Source organism: Pipra filicauda, unplaced genomic scaffold (assembly GCF_003945595.2).
Source record: "Pipra filicauda isolate LSUMZ 115617 unplaced genomic scaffold, ASM394559v2 scaffold3_size10097308_pilon, whole genome shotgun sequence".
Lineage (NCBI taxonomy): Eukaryota > Metazoa > Chordata > Aves > Passeriformes > Pipridae > Pipra > Pipra filicauda.
The window spans coordinates 2724757-2749657 of NW_024104532.1; the positions used below are offsets into that span (position 1 = coordinate 2724757).

Here is a 24901-nt window from a genome sequence, read left to right on the forward strand (position 1 = left end):
CATCCAGCAACAGCCCAGGCACCCCAAAGGAGCGTTCCATGCCCTTATGAGGAAGCTGAGAAGGTGACTGCAGGGTGTCTGAATTGTAAACCTGGATAGAGCAGGACAAACCCAGCACATTGTGAGAATATCGCTGTGTTTCCTTCAGGTTAACCCTGTGTGACCTGGCAGGGTCTGAGCGCTGCAAGGACCAGAAGAGTGGGGACCGAATGAAAGAAGCCAACAACATCAACACCTCCCTGCACACACTGGGCCGCTGCATCGCCGCCCTCCGCCAGAACCAGCAGTCCAGGTGAGCATCCAGAGCTCCAGAGGGCGGGTGTGACTGGGCTGTTTTGCTTTCCCAGCTCACTCCTGTCTCTCCCCACAGGACAAAGCAGATGGTGGTTCCATTCCGGGACAGCAAGTTGACCCGTGTGTTCCAGGGGTTCTTCACTGGGCGCGGGCGCTCCTGCATGATTGTCAACATCAACCAGTGTGCGTCCACTTATGATGAGACTCTGTATGTAGCCAAGTTCTCAGCCATTGCCAGCCAGGTGAGTAGCAGACACCAGGATCACAGCATGGCCAGGGTATATCCTGCTTCTGTGGGAATGGGCCCTTTTCCACAAGGAGAGGGGGGCATGCTCACAAGTCTTTCCTACGCTTCTCTAGTGGCTTATTTTACCTCTAGAGTATTTACAGATTCTGCTAAACTAACAGGTTGCAGAGAAGGACTGTGTTTAAAGATTACACAACTCTCAGGCTTTGCATACAGCAATGATGATCTTTTCCTCTTCAGCTTGTGCAGGCGCCTCCCACAAAGCTGGGACTTCCATCCCTTCAATCCATCATCAAAGAGCACAGCAGGAGAACCAGCCAGGGGGCAGAGGCAAAGGAAGAAGTGGACTCAGAAGAAGACGAAGACACTGAGGATGAGGCAGATGTCTCCATGTATGAGAAGAAGGTGGGTTGTGATTTGTTTTACAGCCTTTATGGATAGAAGGGCAAGAACATGACTGTTAGTTTGGCCTCGGAGGTGGGACTGCAGCTTGGCACCATGCCAAGAGAGGTGACAGAGAACCTCAGTAGGATATAGAACCCAGGAGGTTGGGAATCTATGACACAAATATTTCATAGTTGGTCTAAACCTGACACACACACTTAATTTGGAAACACTGTCATCTGTGGAATAGTGACAGTAAGAGTGTGGGTGCAGACCTGAAATCTAGAGATCAGAAAACATGCAGAACAGGTGGCTAAATTGAGGAAAAACAATCAAACTTCCTAGATACTCAAAAGCAGGCAGCTGGGATAGCTGAAAGATCAAGATGGAAGTCACACACCTACAGAGACTCAAGCTGTCATGTGTCAAGGTAGCGAACCCCGGCAACTTCTCTTTCCAAGCGACTAAAATAATCTTAAATCTGCAGATCACTGCAGCCTGCAGACACAGGATCACTTAGTTAATTCCAGGCTTTAACTCTGTTGTGCAGTGTGGGCAGTGGAGCTGTGTCCTTCTTGCAGGACTTGTTGCGTGCAGCAGAAGCTGCACGAGAGCTGCTGGTGCAGGAGCGGCTGAAGAAGCTGCAGCTCGAGATGCGCCTGCGTGAGGAGATCTGCAATGAGATGATGGAGTACATGCAACAGAAGGAGCAGTGGTGGAGGTACAGCCTGTGCTGATCCCCCTCCCTCTGCTCAGGTTGAGCTGCAGCACCCAGAACCACCACACCCTGACATGGAGCTGTTTGTTCTCTTTGTAGCCAACACGTGGATGCTCAGAGGGAGCAGCTGGAGGAACTGTACGAGGAAAAACTGACTATCCTGAAGGAGTTATTGACCGACCATTACCAGGAGAAGATCCAGGTTTGTTCAAGCAATGAAATAACATCAGGAAAATGGCAGTGGGTTGGGAGGAGACTCAGGGTACTTGAGTCCAGGACAATGTTTATGCAAACTGAAAGATGTTGCTTTCTGAGGTATTTTTTTGTGATATTTGATTGCTTGATCCACAATTTTTGCTTCTTGTCTCTTCCTTTACGTAGCTCACTAGGCTTCCTAATTTTCAGCACTTAATCTGGAAGCTAATGCGCAACCATCCTGACTCCTCCACGTATTCAACACAATTTTCTCCCCACCCTACTCTTTTCACTAGTGGCTTGCTTTGCACTCTTCAGGTTCACATAAGTTGTGTGAATTTCTCTTCTTGCTCTTAGTTGTGATGTTGGGTATGGGCCCGTCTGTTTTACATGCCATGGCATTTGAGTGGCCTCTGGGGCTTGTTGCAGACCTCTCTGAAGATGCCAACTCTCCAAAATATCCCTTTTCTTTAGAGGCTGTAAGAAAGTTGTTTAGGCTCCCAGGAAGTGGGTTTACTGTGTTCACTTAATGGACTTTAAAGGCTGGATCCAATGTGTGAAGTGTGGGATTGACAAAGTCTCCAGGAAGAAATAGAAAGTTTCAGAAAAGTTGTGGTAAGAAAATCTTGTTGAATATTTGAACAAACTTCCTTTCTAAGGAGCGTGATGAGGAGATTTTGGAGCTCCAAGCTACTCTGCGGGAGACCAGAGAAAAATTGGATAGTCTGGATACTAAGGAAAAGGACTCGGAGCAAGGCTTACGTCGATCCAAGCGAGTGGCTACCTCCTCATCTACTGTGCAGAAGGAGCTGGCAGATACCAAAGCCAGACTGGAGCAGTGTCAGAGGGAGTTACATACCACGACTGCAGGTATGGCAGTGATGCTGCGCTGCTTCTGACCTGTGCCTGAGAGATCCTTGTACAGGGTTAGAGAGACTTTCTTCAGGGTACATTGGATTCAGACACCCTGAAACCATTATTCTGAGTTGTAGATAACAGGAATTATGTGCTGGATGGGCAGTGTTTCTCTTCATTTTCACATGATAATGGACTTTAGGGCAGGATAATCTCCCTGTTCAAATTCTTAAGTCCCTTTGTGTAACTGAAAGGGAGAAGCCTGGAATGTCTGTGCAGGTCTGTACAAACTCAAAGCTCTTCTTGGCTTGCCTGTGGCAGCTTGTCTCAAGGCAAGTCCTGAACTTCAGGAATACTGAAAGCTGGCGAATGTCCTGTTGCTCACTACTTTTTGTCTGTTCCTAGAGTTGCACAGGTACCAGAAATTAGTGGAGCCACCGCCCTCTGCCAGACCCATTACTATGGATGTAGACAGGAAGCTGGAGGATGGACAGAAGGTAACTCCAACTCTGTGTTACAGAAAGGAACACTTGCAGGTCAAGGTGGTTGCCAGTATAAAGAGTGTTTGGGGCTGCTGTTTCCAGGTTTTTAAACGGATGGTTGAAGTTAAAATGGGCTTGTTGAACTTACTGGAGATGTTGATGGTTGTGGTATCTGTGATCCCAGCGTATCTCACGCAGATGGGATCCTCCCTCAGTGCTGCATGTCTGAATTACCTTGGAGTGGCTTTGTTTGCAGAGCAGTGCCAAACCCATCTGTTTTGAATCTCTCTCCTTCAGAATGTCAGGTTGCTGCGTTCAGAGTTACAAAAAATTGGGGAGTCTCTCCAGTCTGCAGAGCGAGCGTGCTGCCACAGCACAGGAGCAGGGAAGCTCCGAGAAGCCCTCTGCACGTGTGATGACATTCTGGCCAGACAGGTAATGTGTCTGTTTTGTTGGGGGTTGCACAGGGGGGGGTTGTTTAGTCTTTGTGCTTTGCCCATAATTAGAGTAACCTCAGTTCTATGCTGCAAATAAAAATGACTTATTTGCTAGTGCATACTATTACATGAAGGGAACTAGATTGCTGATTTTTCAATTGCACATTTACCTCTCCAAAGGAGACCCAAATCGTTCCTGTTAACTGCCAGCCTGTACTTAAAGTAGGAAAATTCCGAGTTCTCATTTCTTTATCCACTCGATCACAGTTGCTATGGCAGCATATTTGCAGCAGAATGGAGTCAGTTTTGTCCCAGCCCTACTGTTCCTATTTGTTATTGAACTTTTTACTGTTGACAGTAGAAACTTTGAAGCATGGCCTTATTTAGTAGAACAGTGAGTGAATTTTGGCAAAAGGCAGTTTATCCTCCCCAGTTCACAGTAACCGGGGAGTTTGACAACTTGTCATAGTACCTGAAGGAAGCCTACAAGGAAGATGGAGAGGGACTTTTTACAAGTGCATGGAGTGGCAGGACAAGGGGGAATGGCTTCAAACTGACAGAGAGTAGGTTTAGATCAGATATTAGGAAACAATTCTTTACCTGTGAGGGTGTTGAGGCCCTGGCACAGGTTGCCCAGAGAAGTTGTGGATGCTCCACCCCTGGAAGTGTTTAAGGCCAGGTTGGATGGGGTTTGTAGCAACCTGATCCAGTAAAAGATATCTCTGTCCACAGTAGAAGAGTTGGAATGAGATGATCTTTAAGATCCCTACCAACCTAGATCTTTCTATGATTCTGTGATATCTATATTTTTTATATAAATATATATATATTGCCTTCCCTTCATCAGGACCAAACCCTGGCAGAACTGCAGAACAACATGATGCTGGTCAAGCTGGACCTGCGCAAGAAGGCGGCCTGCATTGCCGAGCAGTACCACACGGTGCAGAAGCTCCAGGCTCCTCCAACATCCACCCTCAAGAAACGCTTCTGTGCCAACAGGGAAAATGTACAACCTAATCAGCCCCCTGGTAAAAAGCCCTTCCTGCACAACCTCCTGACACGTTCAGCCACCCGTCCTGTTGCTGCCAGAGGGTGGCAACTTCGTTCAGTCGCTCTATGACTTTTCAGAAAGAGATTCCTGCCCTGCTGTTACTGGAACAGGTGGCAAATCCAATATAATGGCATCTGGTTTTCATTGTGCGCTTGTTTATTGTTATTGTAGCTGCTTGAGAGCTTATGTAAACATTTCTGGGTACGTATCGATAAACTTTTAATCAATACCAAAGTGGACAAAGTGACCTTTTGTAATTTAAACACTACAGTGAGGAAAGTCCTTAACTATATAATAACGCAGATGATCAAACTTGTTTAACAAACGGACAAGTTAAAGGTGAGTTGTCATCTTCAACTATGTTGGCACACAATTCAAAAATAAGTTCACAAGTTCCTCCTTGAAAGATATTTTGCCTTCCTTGAATTATAATCCTTTATTAAAGTATACACGTTCTAGGCCAGGGCTGTTCTCTCGGATCTGGGCTTGCAGTGCTGGCTCCAAGCGTGATACCGCCATAGAACTGAGCAAAAGAAACAGGAAAATGGTTACATAAAGCAAGCACTTGAGTGTAAAATAAGATGGATGATGCATCTAGTTAAACTTCCTGGACTGTGAAAGAGTTTTCACATCTTTTTAAATGTCTTATAAGGGAAGCAAACTAGATCAGAGACAAATGAATCCCTGCTCAAATGGCAGTAAGACAGTCTATGGAGTCAGGAAATGGTGTTGGGATCCACTAACTTGTAGCTGGCAAGAGAAACTTACCTTCCTAAAGGTGTTTTTATTAAATATAATGTATTTGCCTATTTAACTTACCACCTGATTTATTCAGTTCAATAAAAGGTTTACTTTTATGAGAACCAGTTCACAGTAAAGTGAATTAAGCTGCCAGGTCATTTGAATAGCTGCAATTTCCTGAACACAGTTCAAGGTCTTCCTCTGAACTGAAGAGCCCTGGCTAAAATCAAGACCTGTACCACGTGTGCTAGGCTGGTTTGTCATCTCCAGGTAGCCTAGTGACACTTGTTTACCACAGCTCTCTGTCCTAGGCCAAGCAGGGAAACAGATGGTGTCAGATGGATCTGTTGTACTCGAACAATTGCATCTGATGAAAATTGGGTATTGTTTTCTGGAAGTCAAAGCTACCTTAGTTGTTCAGTACTTTTTTTAATGGATTCAGCTCCAGCTTGGGTTGTTTAAGCTACATCTGGCAGTCTGTTTAGGCAACTGTTATTAATATGAGGGACAGCTCAGCTGAATTTAAGGCCCTGTCCATACTACATACCAAATTGAGCTAAGTTAATTTGTAAATAACTCATTCAGGCTTCATGATTATTTCAGCTAGAAACAATTTTCACTATAAGACAGTTTTCACTACTGAGCTATTTTTGTATTGATGAAAAAGTCTTTCTTAAGAAATATTAATCAAATTACAAATAAGCACAGATAGTCCAATGCTGTTCTGTATAACTAGAAGAGTTTCCAGCTGAAAATAAAATGGGCTCTTACTGTATTTAATGCATCCGTAACCTTCCTGGACATGAATATATTGTATAAATCTCATCTTGAGCTGCTAGGGGTTTGTAAACAACTATTATATATTACTGATGAGTAACATAGGTATTACTTTTCTGTATATTCTCTTGTTTATCACCTTTGTTATATGGGAAATAAAACTGTGTGCTTGACCAGGCAATGCTTGACCCTTTGTTTCTGTCTGTGCACGGATCTGGAGTGTAACATTAAAGTGAAAACAATAACAGCAATACCCACCTTTTCTGAGGAAACAATGCACAACACAGGGGAGTTGCAAACACGAGACTAGAGGAGACAAAAATGGGGTTACAATATTTAGGGTGCTAAAAGAGAATTCAAAAACCTTATGCATGATTAGGTAAAAAGTTTTCCGGTTTGGTTTTTTTTGTACACAGTGAGGTAACATTCCACAAAGTGCTATGTTTACTTCTCTCTGCATTGTACCTTATTAAATAATTCACCAATTACACAGTACTAAATCTATCAATACCATGCTTCCAAATGTGTCTAAAAGTATCATTTGATGTCCTTACAGTGTTTTACATTAGTGTGCAGGACACCAGATAGTGCTAGACACAGCAAATTAAACTCTCTATTAACCAAATCTTTCAAGAATTCATCAGCCTTCAGGATTAGATTCCACTGACTTTATGGAGGTAGCAGCCAAAGCACCTTTTCTAATCAAGCTGCCACATGCCTTTTTTTGCCACTCCTTTCCCCCCTCCCTCTGCTTTTCTTGGCAGCTTCTTCCTTTCTAATGGCTTTTTTGTTTTTAACATGGTATTATCAGTTACAGAGATGGAAGTGAAGTAACTGCTGCAGCCTCATTAACCCTCTCAACCTTTTTTTCTTTGAACAAAGTGCAAATATTGCTACTCTCTCAAAAAACCTACAAGTATCTCTTAAAATAGCAGACCCAACCCCAAAAAAAAAATCACTTACCAGACTCCAACTAATCCAACTTGAATGGGAGCACTCAACCAAGGATATCTCTGTTGAAAACAAACCATACACAGTGAGTATGGTATCTTATCTTCTCCCTTCCCCCTTTCTGGAATTCTTGTTTTCTAAAAGACAGATTTTGCACCTAAAAGACCCTTGGACATGAAGGCAAACCCACAGGCAGTGTACCTTAAAGCTGAGCTCCAGTCTGAGAGCCAAATCCCTTTTGAAAAGTAGTAAGGAAATTCCCAGAGGAAACAACATACATTGTGATCCTGATTGATTTAGGATGTGATGCTGAGCCCCTGGGCTTTCTCTCTGAGTCACACAAGCCCACAGTAGCAGGACAGCTGAAATTTGGTGTGCTGCTACCACATCTCTAAAGGGCTCAGTGAATTTTTCCCAGGCATTCCAAGGAAGAGCTTGGTCTGGTTACAGCTCCTTTGGTGACATCAAATGGTTTTAATGTGCAACTGGAACCACCACCCATAAACAAGGGAGATGTCAAGGAAAAAGGTAAGTCTGCTTCTCTCAGTCTTGTCCTGTCATATGATTTCCCTTGATGTGTAGGAAGTTGTCCCTGTAGCAACACTCCAGTCCTGCAAGAGTTCACCTTTCATTGAAAGAAAAAAGGGCTGAAGGATCGGGGAAACATAGCTGAGAAAGCAACTAATAACCTATGGATGCATTTTTTAGCATAATCTTCATTACTATAACTTTTTCAGAACTTGAGTATATGCCAAGAAATAGAGCTTTTTTGCAGGCTTTTAAAATATTTAAGAACCCGCTCCCCCCCATGTTAGAATTTTAGTTGAAATCCATTACTAGTGAAGTAAACCCAGATCTGTTCAAGGGACACTGCTGCTACACTAAAAGCAGTGTCTCAAAAGCAGGACTTACAGAGCTGCTATGAAAACACAAAGGGGATTTTAAAACAAAACAGCTCATGAGTTAAAAATCACATGATGCAGTGGATGATGTTTTCAATGAAGATGTTTGTTTCTGCAAGTAGCACTTCTCAAGATACAGAAGTTAGAGGGGAAGCTGGGGAACAAAAGCTGGGCACTAGTTGAGAACAGAAATGGACAAAGGAGATGTAGAAAGCTCAGGAGGACAAAGCTGAGGGCTGAGGAAGGTCACAGCAGTGGAGAAGGCAGAGAAAACAAGCCTGTGTGGAGTAAACTTTCTCCAGAACCTGAGGGAGAAGAAATGATGTAGGAGACTGCTTCTCTTTATTTTTTTTTCCTGGAGTCAATCTGTTATCCAGAAATGAGTGCAGGAAGAACTGTGCAATTCAGCAATCACCTGCAACAACAGATAACAAATGGGAACAGACAGGAACAGCAGGAAGGGTGAAGAGTGAAGGCAGCAGAGCTTTGCTGTTCTGGCATTCCCTAAACACCTTCATTTGACTCTCAGATGAGATAAATTCACCCAAAATTCTTTACATTTTATACATCGGGAGAGTCCGTGACGAGATGTGAACACAAACTCTCTACTGCAAATGACTTCTGTCTCTGAGAAGGAAGGGAGAGGGATGCTGCACATTGCAGTGGGAATGTGGGACCTAAAATATATAACAGAAAAGCCCCAAATATAATTGTATAACTGAAAAGGCTCCTGGAAGGTGCCATGAGAGGAATAGATGGCCTCATGCCTTCGCCAGAGTTGGTCATTGATCTGAAAGAGGTGTTGTCTCGTACAGAATCTATAAACAACATCTAGTTCACGTGCTAGAACAGTTTTTGCCAACTTGATCTGAGTTACAGCCTTGCTTTTTCCAGAATGTTACCAGACTGCGCTAATCAAGAAAGATGGTGAGGAAAAACTCTTAACACTGTGAGAGGTCAATATTAAGAACTGGAGTTGCCCAGGAAACAAAGCAATAAAACAAAACTCAAACGCAGGCTGCACACCCCTACAAAGAGATAAAATGGAGAAGCACACGACAGACAGCAGAAGAATTGACTGTGTTAGAGAACTATCCATTAACTCTGGAAGAAGGCAGTTCCCAATGAATCAGGATCTGATTTCCAGATGTCTTTATGACATTTTAGTGGTTAGTGCAAACAGAGAAAATGGAGAAATGATAATTAAGCAAACAAAAGCTTTAAAGAGAATCATCTTTTTTCTAACTGCTTCCTTTCATTGTTGGATCTAAAAATCTGCCAGCTTTCCCAGGCCAGCTCTGCCTGTTTTAAAAAAAAACAACTAAATGAAATGACAGTGAAATTAGGAATGTACGGAAGACTGCAGGGCATAAGACATTCAAGAACAATGCTTGAAAAAAAAGCTCTCTGTTCTGCTTTTTACCAGTTTTGAATACAGATTTCAGTTGCAGACTAAGAGACCCCAAAGAACTTGTTTTAAAGATATATGAGGAAATTTCTGCATGTTAATACAGTATGCAGAACAGGAGAGAAACTGAAGCTGGAGCTGCAAGAGTAATAATACAAACTAAAACTTTAGTGTTTGAGTTTTCGTAAATTTTTATGGAAAAACCCAATTTCTTTCCTTAGGAGAAAAGTGACTTGTAAATAAAGTCAGTAAATGCTGCGCCTCAGAGCAAGGGTGTTTATGGATCCTCCTGCTGCAGCAGGTAAAATACCTTGGTTTTACAAAGAGCTAGTCAGGTGTATGTCAGTAGGGACAATGAAACCAGACATTATGTAGCTTAATCAATTACTAGAATACTGCATAATCACCTAAAAGGGCCCCAAAGCTGCTGCTGAAACCTACAGCAAAATCAGATGTACATATAAAAATACTTTTTCAAGTCAGAAATAATTAGATGCTTTTTGAAGCTGTAAGTATGTGCTTGTGTTCTAAAACCATTCTTGATTCATTTTCTAGCAATAACTTTTGGGAATACCGTTAATTCACACCGATGTCTTAGTGCAAAACACTGGGGGATGTGGGGGGATGAATAGTGCTACATGACCTACATCTCATTTCAAATATCAGAGGATGACAGGCTGCTATAACAGACCAGCATTCAAGGAACATTTCCTTCTGTCTGACTGCAGACCATCGTTCTATTTTTTTTTTATCATTTCACAACCACTTGCCTATTTTCTGGCCTTGTGTGTTGCTTAAAAGGCATTATTTCCAAGGGTGGTAGTGTGCAAAGCAAAGGCCAAGGACAGTGAGTTAGAAAAGCGTTGCAGGGATGGTGTTGGAGTGCTGTGAATGGGATGGTGCTTCTGGAACCTCAAGAGGACATGCAGAAGCTGTTTGTTAAAAGTACAGCTCATTCCTTAGTGGTTTAATACTAATCTCTACCAAGTGTTACCACTGACTACCTGCAGAGCAGTGTTTCACCTGAACTCACAGTCTCTCAGGCTGAGGGAGAGGAACAGGTGAGCATAAACGGTCATGATGGTACCAAAGACCATTGAGTAGTCACTGAAGAAATCGCTCATTTTTGCTGATCTGAAAAATTCACAACACCCTTATAGTGATTATACCACACAAAAACAACAGATATTTGCCTCCAAACCCTGAGGATTGCTGCAACTTCTTCACAATGTTACGTGTTTGCCAGCTGAACTGATAGCATTAATTGATGGACACCTTCCACCACACCAGGTTGCTCCAAGCCCTGTCCAACCTGGCCTTGAACACTTCCAGGGATGGGGCAGCCACAGCTTCCCTGGGCAACCTGTTCCTCTTTTATATCTACAGAAGCACTTTAAAATGGTGTGCCTAACTATGTAATCTCACTGCACGGGTAAAAGGAAGCATAGAAATAGTAAGAGGTATAATTTACACATTTTAGACAAACAAAACAGGCAACTCCACCTGCTTGTCCTCCCAGTCCCCACACACTTTTCCAAGGGAGGGTCTGAAGATTCAGACCATGCTTTTTTTTCAAACTTTTTCTAACAGGAAGGAGATAGATTCTCTTAAGCCTGTTAGGTGGATTTCACAGGCAGAGACTTTGCCTGGAGCTATGCAATAATTAAATCAGTGATATCAGCTGGTGAATATGAAACTCCCTTTACAGGTAAAAAAATGAAAGACCTCCTCATCTGAATATTATTTCTCTTGTAGTAGACAACCCTAAGACTCATTTCATTATTGTTCTTTACCCTCTCATGCACACAGAGTGCATAATGTTGATGCAGGTTATGGATTTACTTACACCAGGGGTTTGGCTTCACGCTACATTAGCATAAATAGAACAGAGGAAATAAGTAATTTTGATGAAGAATGGCCATTCTATGCCTATACTGAACTTTAAATCCAGTAAATTTTAAGGGATGATTTTCAAAAGAAATTTTTTCAAAAGAGAGTTCTTGTTTCCCACCTCAGATTGCTACTACAGCAGCTAAGCAAAGCCTCCTTACTGCTCTCCTGAAAAAAACAGCATTATTAAAATGTTCACACTTTTCCCCCATAAACTCTATTCCAAGACTGAGTATAAGGAAGGTAGATTTCATAGGAAGAACTGTGCATTTTAAGAACAATCATGAAAATAACAACAAAAAAGTTCCTATTTTCTGAATGTCATTTTACATTGTGATAAAAAGAACCAAGCTATCTCTGAGAAAGGCAGAAAGCAAGTGACAGCTGTAAAACAAGTTCTACAGGGATGTGCTCCCACAGTGTTTGGGAGGCAAATAAGAAGCCTCAGGAAGTATTTTATATTCATTAAAATATTAGCTTAGGATCTGAAATGCATAGATTATGTAAGACTAACCTTTAAAAAGGCTCTTTTTTCCAATGTATTCATTATGAAGGGAGGAATTGCTGCAAGTAAGATAAAAAAATGCATTAACCTTGGAGAAAAAAGCACTTTGTTTTCATTTTCTGTTTAGCTGAACTAACACCTTAACACAGTTTTCACAGCCTTTTGTCATTCATTGGGTTTTTGTTGCACATTGCCAGTTCAAGATACAGAACTGGTATTTACAGAGTTAAATTCTCCCAATAAGCAAAACTTTTAATTGCATATGTAACTAAACCTGAGCTCAGTAACTCAGCACTGGACAAGAGCACTAAACCAATTCCAAGCAAGTAAAATTTGCTACCATTCCTTTGCTATCTGTATTATTTCTGCAAAAGCATCCCAGGAGCTTTTCTGCTGCACTTCAGTGTAACACACTTTGGATGATTTCACAGTGAAAAATGTACATTTCTCTGGGGAACTTCTTACCAGAAAGGCAAACACTGCCTGAGGAACTGTGAGGCAATCTGGCCTCTGAGAAAAATCACTTAGGACTGAAGCTCTCTCTCACATTAGGAACCGACAAACAGGAGCTGCACAGGACTGCAGTTATTCTTACCCATTCCAGGAGCAGCCATAAGGATCCTTGAGATAACCACCTGGGCGATTGCCTGCTGAGCTGCTTTGGATGATTCACCCACTCTGTTCCCATCCTCATCTGTGACGGGGATTCCAAACTTGATTTCTCTGTTGAATAAGGAGTAAAAATAAAGCAGTGCTTGAGGTGAACTTATTCACCCTTTTTTGTCACCTTTTATCCCTTCAAATTGTCAATTATAAGACTGATGTGTTTTATTTTATTTTCTAAGCCTGTTTGTAACACTCTTCAGCACAAAAAATTTCAAAAGAGAAAAATCTAGGGAAAAATATGCTGTAAAGTTATCAACTGAATATTTGTAACAACAATCTGCTGCTTGAACCTGGTCACACTTCCAAGAAAGGGAGAAAGGAGATGTGTTTTACTCTGTAGCACACAGAAAGGAAAAGCTCCTTCAAAGAGCACTTTGGAAAAATGGAATTTTCTGGATTGCCTTATCAGTTGTTTCCGACAGATAGCTCATGGAATACAGAAGATTAGTTTCACTGTCTATGTGAAAATTCCCCTCTGGCGTTCTAGAGTCTGAGTTTTCATTTCAACCACTAAGAATATATTTGCAAGTATAAAATGATGCACAAACTACATTTCTGTAGCTGCATTATTCTCTATTAGGTCTTTTGCTCAAGAGCAGGGTTAGGTGTTAAACTCATACTGGGAGAAGCAGAGAGCACTGCAGGTATCCTGACTGCCTTTATTCTTCTCTTCATATTTTATAAAAGATAAAATAGTACCAAAGATCAAATTCCATTGTAAATACAAAAGTTAAATATTCCCTTTTTTAACCTTAAGAGGATGCTTTTAATTTGTTTTTCCCTACTACTATTCTTACTCCATGTCAAATCAGAACACATGAAAGCTTGTTTCTGACAAACTGCATATTTTTGTAATCTCAGATGATCGAACAGAACTGCAGAGCCTGACTTCTATGATTAAGTTCTGCATGTGGGATTTGAAGCACCATTTTTCAAATTACTGTATTCTTTCAGAGTGGAGTCTGTACTCCAGGATCCATGTTGATCAAGTTTTGAAGGATCAGTAATTGGCTTCTGAGATCCAAGACTGAAGAACTCTATGGATATTTACCTGAAGAGAATGAGGATATTCTATTTTATACCTGCCACAAACAATCAGTCAAAACAAGATCCTGCATGAGGTTTTTGCAAGGTCTGAAACAAGCTAAAGATATAGAATGTCCCTTACTTAATAACTTGCTGATCTACAAACTCAGTAACATCCTTTCTTCCAGCATGAGTGATCTTTGTTCTTTTTCCTACCTTTGTCTCATTAGTGGAATATTAATGCAGTTTGCAGAAGCAACAGCAGCAAAAGGAACAAACCGTCCTATAAGAGGTGAGACGCGCTGTAAAACACACAGAGGGGGTAAAAAGGAAAAGAAAAGATTTACATAATCACTGGCTTTCCCAAAGGTCATATTCAAATGCTTCATCTGATAATCATAGACCAGACCTACTTCCTTTACATTAAAATTCAGTGAAAACTCACTGGTGGGGCAGAGGTAGAAAAATAGTAAACATGAAATAAGTCACAAATGCTTCTCTCAGGAGTGAGCAGTGGCAGGAGAGTGGCGAAATCATTCTGAATTTAGTAGCATCACGGGGAAGTGTAATTACATCTCCACTCCAATTAACTTGCAAGTACTATTAAATGCCTTTGACATGTGAAAAAGAAACTGCAAAAAAGGCACCTTATTAGATACAGTTTGCATTAACCAAACACAAGGCTGTCTGACATATCTGAGGGCAGGCTGTTTGAAAAACATATATAAAACCTTCTACATGGGGAAAAAATAAGGTTGTGATGTAGAGAAAGGAGCTGCCAAAGGCCATCAGAACTCCATAGTGGGAGCTGTTCACATGACACAGATACACCAGAGCAGAAATGAGCTGCAAACATCTCACAGAGCACCACAGTCTAGTGAGAATGGAAAAAAATACAGCAATACCTTCGCTAGTGCATTAAGTCCTAAAGCTGTTGCGACAGCACCGGTGGTGGCAGAAACATAGGCTGTTCCCAGCTGGCTAAAAGAGAAATTAAAATGTTTGCACATGCACAACTACATTTATGTCACTTTTAAAAATAATTACATTTCACACATGTAGTTATGCCCCCCCCGAAGTTAAGAAGTAGACCTCTTTGTGCTGCTGCAATAAGATGTGGAGGGAAGACCTAAAAGGACCCTAAATTAAACCATTTTATTTCACTAGCAGTAAAGTCATCTATCAAGCAGCATTGTAATATTGAATCGGGTTCTGCTGGTTGTGCCTGTTCAGCATTTTTTCATGTGTCTAAATGAACACCTTGAAGGATTAGTTCTCTATTTAATTTCCCAGTTGCTTAACCTAATAAAATCAGTTTGGATTTCTAAGGCTATGTCTAGAATAATAATTAAAATAAACCATACCAAACCCCACACATTCAGACAGCTAAGCTGCAAACACTGCTCTAAACCACACTGTACATACTTCCCAGCTAGGAGGTGTCTGTAAATGCTTGAATCCATGGCTTTCTCCTGGCCATCATTAAGCAAGTCAGCCCCCAAACCAGAAAGTCAAGCACTGCAATTCCAGTTTTCTATTCATAGAATTACGGAATGGTTTGGGTTGGAAGGACCTTAAAGTACATCTTGTTCTACTACCATGCCATGGCCAGGGACACCTTCCACTAAACCAGGTTGCTCCAAGCCCCATCCAACCTGACCTTGAACACTTCTAGAGATGGAGCATCCACAATTTCTCTGGGCAACCTGTTCCAGTGCCTCACCACCCTCACAGGGAAGAATTTCTTCTGTATATCTAACCTAAATTTCCCCTCTTTCAGTTTGATTTCCCCTTTTTCAGCTTGAGATTTCTAGCTTTCTGCATCTATTTAGTCTCTCTTTTTGCCATCACACAGAAAGAAGCACAGACCATTTCCTTGCAGGAACCTCTTTTTGTAAATAAGCCTCCAGTGTGGTGTGTGCTGTGCACTGAGAAGGTGGCACAGTGACACACCTAAAGGTCCAAAATATCAGCTTAGAAATATGCTGGTATGACACCAAACTGATGAGGCACTTGCAAATGGTTGACTGAGCCCTACAACACAGACTCCTGCTAAATCCTACACTGTTAAGAGCTCATGATCAAGGTGCTTGGGGGCTTGTCTTTAATGGTAGAAATGGAGTTCTTGCCTTTGTCATTCTCAGAATTCTCATTGGTGCATATCAAATTAATAATGAGTATAGATGGGAAAACTTAGCCTTCTCTCACCTCAAACTTTAATGCCCAACCATGTTCGAGTACATCAGAGAGCAATTTGTAAACTCATCAGAATTATGTTCAGAATTATGGTTCAGTGTCTGACCTGACAGTGATTGGGGCATCCCCGCTCCTGTTGGTGTAATTTACTACAGCATTGAAGGACTGGTTGATCCACTGCCAGAAAAGCACTGCTGGTGTCGTTCTTGAAAAGAGAAACAATTGTAATTATTATTATTAAAACCGCAGTTGAATCAATAGCACAGAAAAATGATGGCAAATCAAGAAAAGCCACTGCAAGCAGTAACCACGCAGAGGTTCTTGTTTATTTAAATGAATCAATACAGTAAATGAGATACTGTCTTATTATCAAGAATTCTTCTAGGAGAAGAATTTAAAACCATTGTAATTAACTAGCAAGGTTCACTTGGGACAAAGGTTTGTTGTAATAATAAAAGCATTACAGCAAACCTCTCTATAAAAAACACCCAGAGAAACAGGAAATGCTCTGATTTCCAGAATGCTTTTCCAGGGTTATTATTCCTCTACAGTCTGCTAGTTCTTTGGAAGCTCCATAAGTGACTGAGAGGTGGATTTTAGGAGCCAGGGTTTATCCCTTCAGTCTTCAAAAAGCTAACATAATGCCATTGTTTTAATAAACCTCTGCGACAAACATTCAGTCCCATGTACAACCAGATTAAAAGAGGTAAATCCAAAATGAAAAATTATTTTCATTAAAATATCTGCATGTTTAAGTAGAGATACATAACACAAATTAGTCTGGTTCAATACAGCATGACAAAAAGGTGCCAATTAGTGAGCACAGGTAGGAGGCAGTGAAAAAAATACGTGCTGTACCAGTTGCAGAGTATCCATTTAACAGGCTGATGTGGTCCCTGTTAAACTGCAGATATAATCATTTTACAAGGAGGGTATACCATGGGAAAATTATGTGTTTGTGCACTCAGACCACAATCTCTGTCCACAGCAGAGACATCACTGAAGATTCTGCTCCACCAAAATTTCATTTAGGGGAACCAGGCCACTAAAAGTAACAGCTGCTACTGAAAACTATTTCTTGATCATTAAAATCACGTTTCATAGGACTCTAAAGCTTATATTTAATGAAATTATTTAATAACACAGGCAGCAGCTGCAACAGGAATGTGATTTTCATCAGAGGGCTGATATGGAAACTGAGGGCTAAAGAAGCAGCAACAGTTGTACCAATTATTCTGTAACAGGACGAAGCAAGGAAGAGATGCTAGAGCAGAAGATGTGTGTCTGTCATGACATTCTGAATTGGGAAAGTATGTTATTTCTTTAAATTGCAAAAAAATTGAAAGATTCAGGAGATTTGGGAATGTATCATTATTCCCTCTGGTTTCCAGTATCTGAGATGCCAAAGTAACAGTGATAAACCAGCTGGATTTTTTCCATCACTGCTGCTGTTTGTCCTCCTTTCTTCCTGTGCATGTGCAACTCTTTTCCTGAGTCATCTTTTCCTTTTTCCTTGCTACTGGTGTATAGAGGATGTTAGGCCTGCTCTAAGGTTTAGGTGTGACTCACACTGTCTTACTGCACATAGAAGAGCCCTCACAGGTATAACAGGGATTTTGCTTCTTCCAGTGGCCAGCAGTAACCAGAGCATGTGATGTACAGTGACAGAGAGGATACACTGCATCATCCAAGGACTTCTAAACAGTCCTGTTTGCAGTGCTGAGGATTTGGCCCAAAGGAACCAATGCCTTCCAGGCTAATAAATCACCTAGTTGTGAATTTGAGCAATAATGCAAAGAAAAGATACAGAGCTGCTCTATGTGTTATAAGAATAACAGAACATGTGTAAGAGAATAAGCAGTTAACAGGAGGCAGTGCTTGGGAATAGGCAGCTGCACTGAGGGTTTGATTCATATTATTGACTGTTTTTTTACAACACACACGTGTTCAAAAGAGCTGGGACCCTGTTTGGGGTGTGTGTCGAGTTTGTACAATCTCAGCATTCAAAACACCACTGCTATTTTCTCTGAGCAGTTCCTGCTGACCAAGCATTGTGCCAAAAAATATTTAACACAGAGGCTGCTAAAAGATCACACTGGCTCCTGCTGTGGACTTCACTGGATTCCAGAACCTCTGAGGAAATGTAGGGATCAAAGGGGAGCTGGAGGAACTCGATGACCGATGGACCGAAGCATACTGAGTACTCACGTGGCAGACAGAACATCCTGCATGCCAGACCAACAAGGTTAGACATTCCCAGGTATCTCCTCCTCTTTGTCCTCCTCATAACTCTCCTACACAGATGGGATTTTGGAACATTTCCCAGTTTCAGGAAAAGTGGGATGGTGAAGGATGCTAAGGGCTTATTTCACAACTACTTCTAGAGGGAACCGTTAATCAGTGTGAGGGAATGTGAAGAGAGAAAAGGAAGCAAAAATTTACATTCAAAAACAGTTATTATAAAACTTTTAACAATAACATTGACTTTCACTTATCTAATTCGTAGGCAAATATTTCATGTGTTATACTGCCATCCCTTACCTATAAAAGGTCATCATACAACCTGTGATGGTCATGTTCATGGGGACCTGAGCAGACATTCGGCCAATCAAGACCATCTTTTCACCAGTGTCTGGGTGAAAGGCTGAATCATAGATGTATTTTGCTCTCCACAACTCATCTTCTGTCAAGCCAGGTGCTACAATACCTAGTCTTGGGACAAGTTAAAAAACAAAATAACACAACAGCAAAAAGCACAACTGTTATAAAATGCTGCAACCTCCTGTGAGAAGTGTGGCATCAGAGGATTTGGGGATGTTCACTCTAAGTTAATCAAGCCTCACGCTTAGCTCGTAGATCTTCTTTGGCTTTTAAATGGACTGGTGAAATGAAAAGAATCAAAGCTCCCAGCAGTGGTTATGTTGGCTTAGTCAATATATTCAGCACCAAATTTGTATTTACTCAAACCTGTACCAGATTTGAGAGCTAAAATCTCTGGAGCCATTAGCGTGAAACTTTAAAAATTCACTTGGTGAGTATTTAAGACACCACTTGCTCCAAACAATGCAACACACAAGAGGAAGTTTTAAGCTCTGCTGTCATATAAACTATTTTCAGAATTAGACACCTCTGCATTTCAGAACTCTTAACAGGAGTTCTCAGTTGACACAACTCTTCCCCATCCATTTGCAAATTTGTTTTTTAAAAAAAAGAGTTTCAAGCTCTGAAGTAGGAAAAAAGAGTGGTGCAATGAAAGCAGTGTTTTAAATATTTCCTTTTAAATACATCACCACGTACTTATCATTGACATGGACGTTTTTTGGGTCAGCAGTAGAAGAAGTCAATGCCATACCTGTAATCATGCACAATTTTCCTTGCATTTTCCAGTTTGGCATCAGACAACAAAATATTCCGGGGGTCTGTTACAGTAAAGAAGTGATTGGCTCGTCCAGAAAAAGTGCTCTGATCCCATCGGGGCTCCTTGATATTAATATTTAATGGTATATCTGCTGACATCTTCTAAAACTCTGTGAAGAAAACAGAAAAATGTACAACAGAATTCTACTTATTTCCTAATGCATCTGTAACCTGCAAGAAGTGGTTATGTTTAGAGTAAAAAAAACCTGAAAGTTTGTTGAAAATACTGTATTGAAGGGAAGAAGAAATCAAATATTTCAAGAGATGCCTGAAGTGCAGTAACAGAAGAAATATTTAGTAAAATCCAGTTAACTTCTCTGGCCTAGCAAAACAAAACAGAATTAGGAACACAAACCCACCAAGTTCTTTTAATACATGTTATTTCTCTAAATCCATGTTTTAACAACACAGAGATTATATAATACAACAATCTGCCCCATTATGAACACATGACCAGATCTCCTAATGATACTTCAAAGATGGTTAAAGAACTACAAGGAAGGACACTGATCTAACATAGTTTTGCATTTATGGGGCATAAAGCCCAGAAAATTAAAAAATACTTCAGGATGACTAAGTTTACTTCAACATCTAATGAAAGGAGGACAGTTCCTCCATAGCACAAGCTATACCAATTTTAACTGTCTTAAGAGAAATTTCTGCAACATATTCAGTAGCCAGTTAAAAAAAGAACATCCTCCAAATAATGCTTGTTCAATGGCTGAAGGAAATTGGATCTATATAAATACAGATGATATCACACAGCATTTTATCCATTTTAATAGGAAAAACATCATTATTATGAGGACAACTAATATCTATAGCATAAGCTGCCACTGAAGTGTATTTTCATCTTAACTCGAGAACACCATGAGGTTGTCTGAGATGATCTTTAAAGTCCCTTCCAAGCCAAACCATTCTCTGATTCTATAATTCCAGAAGGCCAGTAAATGTGGTACAGGAGGGGAAACTAATCTTTGTCCCCTTCTTCTACTCACATTTCCCTCACTGTTAAGTTCATTATTGCACAGGACCTTTTATCAATAGGATTATTTTCATGTGATACATTTCTCACCAGGCACATCACAGGTGAACACAGATCATGGAAATGAGAGATGACTCAGGGTAGATTTGGAGAACAAAATTCTCATGCAGAGTATCTGAACAGGAGATGCTCCTCAGGTTTCTTTTCCCTTTCTTACTACTTTATAATTAAAAATTCCCTCCCATGAACAGTTACATATTGTGAAACAACAGTCCCTCTTCTGGTCTAAAGGGGGAACTGCTGGTTTTACAAAGCCCTATGAAGGCAAGTGCACTCATTTATTCAAAAATTCTTTTCCACCAAAAAAAAAGAGATAAAAATCTAGACACTAGGGCTGGTAACTTGTTCTATGAATGCTTCCCTATTGGTATGTCATTTGTAGGAAAGTCCAAGTGTAAAAATATTTTTATGATTAAATTATCTGTTTCATTAAGAAAAGATTAAAATCTGCTTAGGATAGCTTATGATAATATGTTTAAAGCTGCCTAATGAATGCTGAATAAAGCAGTCCTTAAATAAAAGCTCTTTTCTTTCTTTTCACTCTGATTAGTTCTTTCTTTTCAGTCTGATTAGCATATACACTACTGGGTTGTGAATTGTTTTTATAACCTTCTGATACTTCTGTCCACAAAACCAAGTAATTTAGTAATAAGAAATCTAAACAGTAAAGATCTTCCTTCACTGCAGATGGTTCACGGCGGTACAGAACACAGAATACAACACTTTCACACCCTGTTTTTATCCCCTCCCCACTTGACCTACTCCATGTCTACTCTGATGCTGATAGAACTTAGTACCTTGGCAGGAAACTAATTCAACAAAAACAAAGCACCTGCACCTGTATAGGCTGGTGCAGAGCAGTTCTGTGGAGAACTTGGGGTCCTGGAGGCCAAGAAGGCAAATGGGATCCCGAGGTGCATTAGGAAGAGCATTGCCAGCAGGTCAGGGAGGGAATCCTTCTCCTCTGTTCAGCACTGGTGAGGCCACATCTGGAGTACTGTGTCTAGTTCTGGGCTCCTTAGGACAACAGAGACATGGAGCTCCAGTGGAAGGTACAAAGATGATTAAGGGACTGGATCCTCTTCTTACAAGGAAAGGCTGAGGGAGCTGGGGCTGCTCAGCCTCGAGGGGAGACACCGAGAGGGGACCCCATCAATGTCTGTCAGCGTCTGCAGGGAGGGGCCAGAGGATGGACCAGGCTCTGCTCGGGGGTGCCCAGCAATGGGACAGGAGGCAACGGGCAGGAACTGGTGCCCAGGAAGTTCCACCTGAATACGAGGGAGGAAGAGCTTCTTTATTGTGCAGTGACCAAGCACTGGAACAGATTGCCCAGAGAAGGTGTGGAGTCTCCCCCACTGGAGATACTCCAGAGCTGTCTGGATGCAATCCTGTGCCATGTGCTTTGGGATGATCCTGCTTGAGCAGGGATGTGGGACCAGATGACCCACTGTGGTCCCTTCCAACCTGACCCATCCTGGGATTCTGTGAAAGCAAAGTGAGGTCAGCTCAGTCTCCTGGGTTAGGATGTTGAAGAGGCACAGCAGAAGGTCAGGGAGCATGGAAGGTCTGCACTCCCACGATCCTCCAACAGACTAATCAGTGATCACCCTGGGTGACCACTGTGCTCAAGTTCAAGATCTGCAGATGCAGGAGTAAGGTTTACATTTCTTGAGGCCTAGCCTTAAATCTGCAGGGAAAACAACGAACAAGGATCACAGAGCATAGCTAATTTAAACATTTTGACGTGCCAGAATCAAGAGATTGAGGTGTAAGAGAGGTCTAACTTACTGTAAACTGGAAAAACTCTCAGCCCTTGTCTATCTGCAGGTATGATGGCAGAAGAGAGAGCAAGATCTAAGCAGTAGGGGTAAGAAAGTAACCAGGGTGGCTGTAACACACTCTAGCAAAGTAAAAGCAACTCGAAGACAATACACAACCACTCTAGTTGCCAGCACAAGGTAAAATTCCTATTTCCATGCCTTTCTGCTTGCTGTTACCCAGACTAGCCAGACTAAGCTAGCAGAAGCATGTCAGCACATGCTTTGGTCTTTCTTTCTCCTTGTAAATCTACCCAAGAAGTGTTAGTGCTGCAGCAGCAAAAAGGAACCTACCAGGAAAATGGACAAGATCCATTAATACATGTGCTATAACAAAAGTTCATGCTTGAACTCACTGCGTGTTTAGAAAAGTGGCAACAGAAAACGCTGACTTTACTATTACCAATTTTAATAAAGATAAAGGACAGTATATAGCCTCCAATCCTGCATAGGATGTGTGGGTAGGACAGCTGTCTACCCTGAAAAAGGTTAGATCTCATGTAAAAGGGGGTTAAAATTTTAGATGAAAGCTATTTAAGTGCCCAAACCCATTTTCTTTTCTCAGCGATGTGACTGATATAACTGATTTGCCCTTTTAGTAGGTAAGCAGGAACATTGCTGCCCTAAAGAACTTTAAAATGAACCAGACAGACCACCAATGCCCACAGAGAAGGAGCTGGTGTCACACGTACAAAGGAGTGTAAAAGAACTCAGATACTGGAATAATATCATTTGGAACCACATAAAACTTGCAGTGAAGTGAAAAGGGTGGCTGGGCTTGCCAGTCTTGGGACTCTGAGTCATAGACCTGTTACAATAGCACCGAAGAGGACAAGGGAATCTCTGTCTTGAAAACTTAGAAGTTTTCCAGCAAAATGTTTTTAGCATAAAAGCCCCACCTCTTGTTTAAAAGAGACTGTATGATGCTACTCATGACCTATCAGACCCAATTAGTAAATGCTAAAAAGGGAAATAAATCCCATAAAGCAAAAACGTAAGCTAATAAAATGCTGAGGTACTTCAAAGGGATCCTCTTATAAAACAAAATGTCCAACTATAAAGTAAAAATGGTGACTATGCACAAAAATGGTTTCATCAATATATTATCTACAAGCCACACAGTCATCATCATGAACTATATGGCTTTTTTAAAATTTTTTTTATTTAAACAGTGAGACTGTAAAACTCCAAGAAATAGGTACAACACCCTCAATATAAGTTGCCGCAACACTATTTTACCTACCTGTCACCTTAATTTTCAGATACAATTTCAGAGAGGTGCTGCTTTTTGCATAGGCCATTCAAATAATAACAAAGGTACTGTAATAAAACAGCTTAAGATTTAATTATTATTTTGACTACAATGCTTTGTCAAGGGTGTAACTCCACTACCTTCGGTGGCATAATTTTCCATCTGTATTAAGTATGCCCAAGATTTAAGTTCTCATTATCCATAATTTAATTGTGTAAAGAAAAAATAAAGGACTTTTTGGTTAAATCAAATTTAAATAAATCCATCAGAACCCTGAGATAAATAGAAAGTTTGAAAAGGAACTGGAAAGCAAAACCACAATTCCTCTACAACAGAGATAAAACTGTTTGCTTTGTTACAGTCAACTAAGGAAGGCAAACCTCAATAACTACTAATAACTAATTAAGGAGCTTATGTATAAACACTTGAATTTATTGTTCCCACCTGCTGCTATTCAGTAAGTACCAACAGAGGGGAGACCACCCTGAAAGAGGACAAACATTTGAATCAACAGCACCTGAAATGTTGAGGTGGAAAGGTACAGCAAAATTGCTCAAGCTGATACCAAAACAACTCTCCACCACAAACAATGCCATTAACAGAGGATTTGGGATGAATTTTACAAACACATCAGTTACTGTAGTAACCCATAGTGAAATATCACTTTGAGGTCGTGTTCCCAGAGGAGGATCAGCAGTAATGGAAAGGATAAAAGACAGCGTTGTAACACGGTCAAACAATTAACATCTATCATGGAAAACATGCAGTAAGGAAGGAAATTAGACATATTTTCACTGTTTTAAAGAACAGATCAACTAGAAAGGTATTTAACAGAAGCTCTGGTACCTGCAAACCTTGCAGCTGGTGACGGTCCCCACCACTAAATTCAATGAGCAACAAAGAAAGGACTATGCTCTCTGGCACAGTCACATCACTAAACCCTTTCAGACCAGGGCGGCTGTATCCAAACTGCCCATGGAGAACGGCAGCTAAATCCTCCCTCGTGCTGCTGGATTGTCTGGGTGAGCATCAGCTGTCCTGGGCAAAACCGCTCCCGCTGCACTCCAGCGAGTTAACAATGCGGGGCACGGCATTCCCATGACCAGGAATGGTTTTTGGCACTGTGTGTGTCCCCAGCACTGACACGGAGGTTTTATTACCCCTATTTCACACCGCGCCTTTTCCTGTGTACCAAGGCGTGTTTTCAGAATTGTAACTGATTGTGAGTTCATAAATTTTTCCATAAACACAGGACTGTGTTTTCCCCCTACGAGGAAAGGCTGGGAGAATTGGGATTGTTCAACCTGGAGAAGAGATGCTTAGGGATGTCCGAATTGTGGCCTTCCAGTACCTGAAAGGAGCCTAAAAGAAAGGTAGAGAGAGACTATTTACAAGGGCCTGGAGTGACAGGACAAGGAGGAATGGCTTCAAATCAACAGAGTAAAAGTTAGATTGGATATTGGGGAAAAAAGTCTATACTTTGAGGGTGGTGAGACCCTGGCACAGGTTGCCCAGAGAAGCTGTGGCTGCCCCACCCCTGGAAGTGTTCAAGACCAGGTTGGACAGGGCTTGGAGCAACCTGGTCTGGTGGAAGGTGTCCCTGCCCATGGCAGGAGGTGGGATGAGATGATCTTTAAGGCCCCTT

At 41.3% G+C, this 24901-nt stretch overlaps 2 protein-coding genes across 7 annotated transcripts in view; one reads left to right on the forward strand and one right to left on the reverse strand.

The window, feature by feature from the left end:
• Positions 1-6362, forward strand: part of KIF20A (kinesin family member 20A) — an 11002-nt gene extending 4640 nt beyond the window's left edge. For all 3 annotated transcript variants that reach the window (XM_027718624.2, XM_027718625.2, XM_027718623.2), the window contains exons 11-19: positions 149-292; positions 371-536; positions 782-946; positions 1507-1646; positions 1743-1845; positions 2498-2708; positions 3099-3190; positions 3473-3610; positions 4460-6362. In XM_027718624.2, the coding sequence (XP_027574425.1) occupies positions 149-292; positions 371-536; positions 782-946; positions 1507-1646; positions 1743-1845; positions 2498-2708; positions 3099-3190; positions 3473-3610; positions 4460-4732 (1432 nt within the window). In that variant the 3' untranslated portion in view covers positions 4733-6362. The remainder of the gene's footprint in view (positions 1-148; positions 293-370; positions 537-781; positions 947-1506; positions 1647-1742; positions 1846-2497; positions 2709-3098; positions 3191-3472; positions 3611-4459) is intronic.
• Positions 4799-24901, reverse strand: part of SFXN1 (sideroflexin 1) — a 24950-nt gene continuing 4847 nt past the window's right edge. For all 4 annotated transcript variants that reach the window (XM_039385252.1, XM_027718638.2, XM_027718645.2 and 1 more), the window contains 10 exons: positions 19078-19252; positions 18267-18437; positions 15832-15930; positions 14435-14510; positions 13746-13831; positions 12433-12560; positions 11847-11896; positions 7145-7194; positions 6440-6487; positions 4799-5186 (listed from right to left, as the gene is read on the reverse strand). In XM_039385252.1, the coding sequence (XP_039241186.1) occupies positions 5090-5186; positions 6440-6487; positions 7145-7194; positions 11847-11896; positions 12433-12560; positions 13746-13831; positions 14435-14510; positions 15832-15930; positions 18267-18437; positions 19078-19241 (969 nt within the window). In that variant the 5' untranslated portion in view covers positions 19242-19252 and the 3' untranslated portion in view covers positions 4799-5089. The remainder of the gene's footprint in view (positions 5187-6439; positions 6488-7144; positions 7195-11846; positions 11897-12432; positions 12561-13745; positions 13832-14434; positions 14511-15831; positions 15931-18266; positions 18438-19077; positions 19253-24901) is intronic.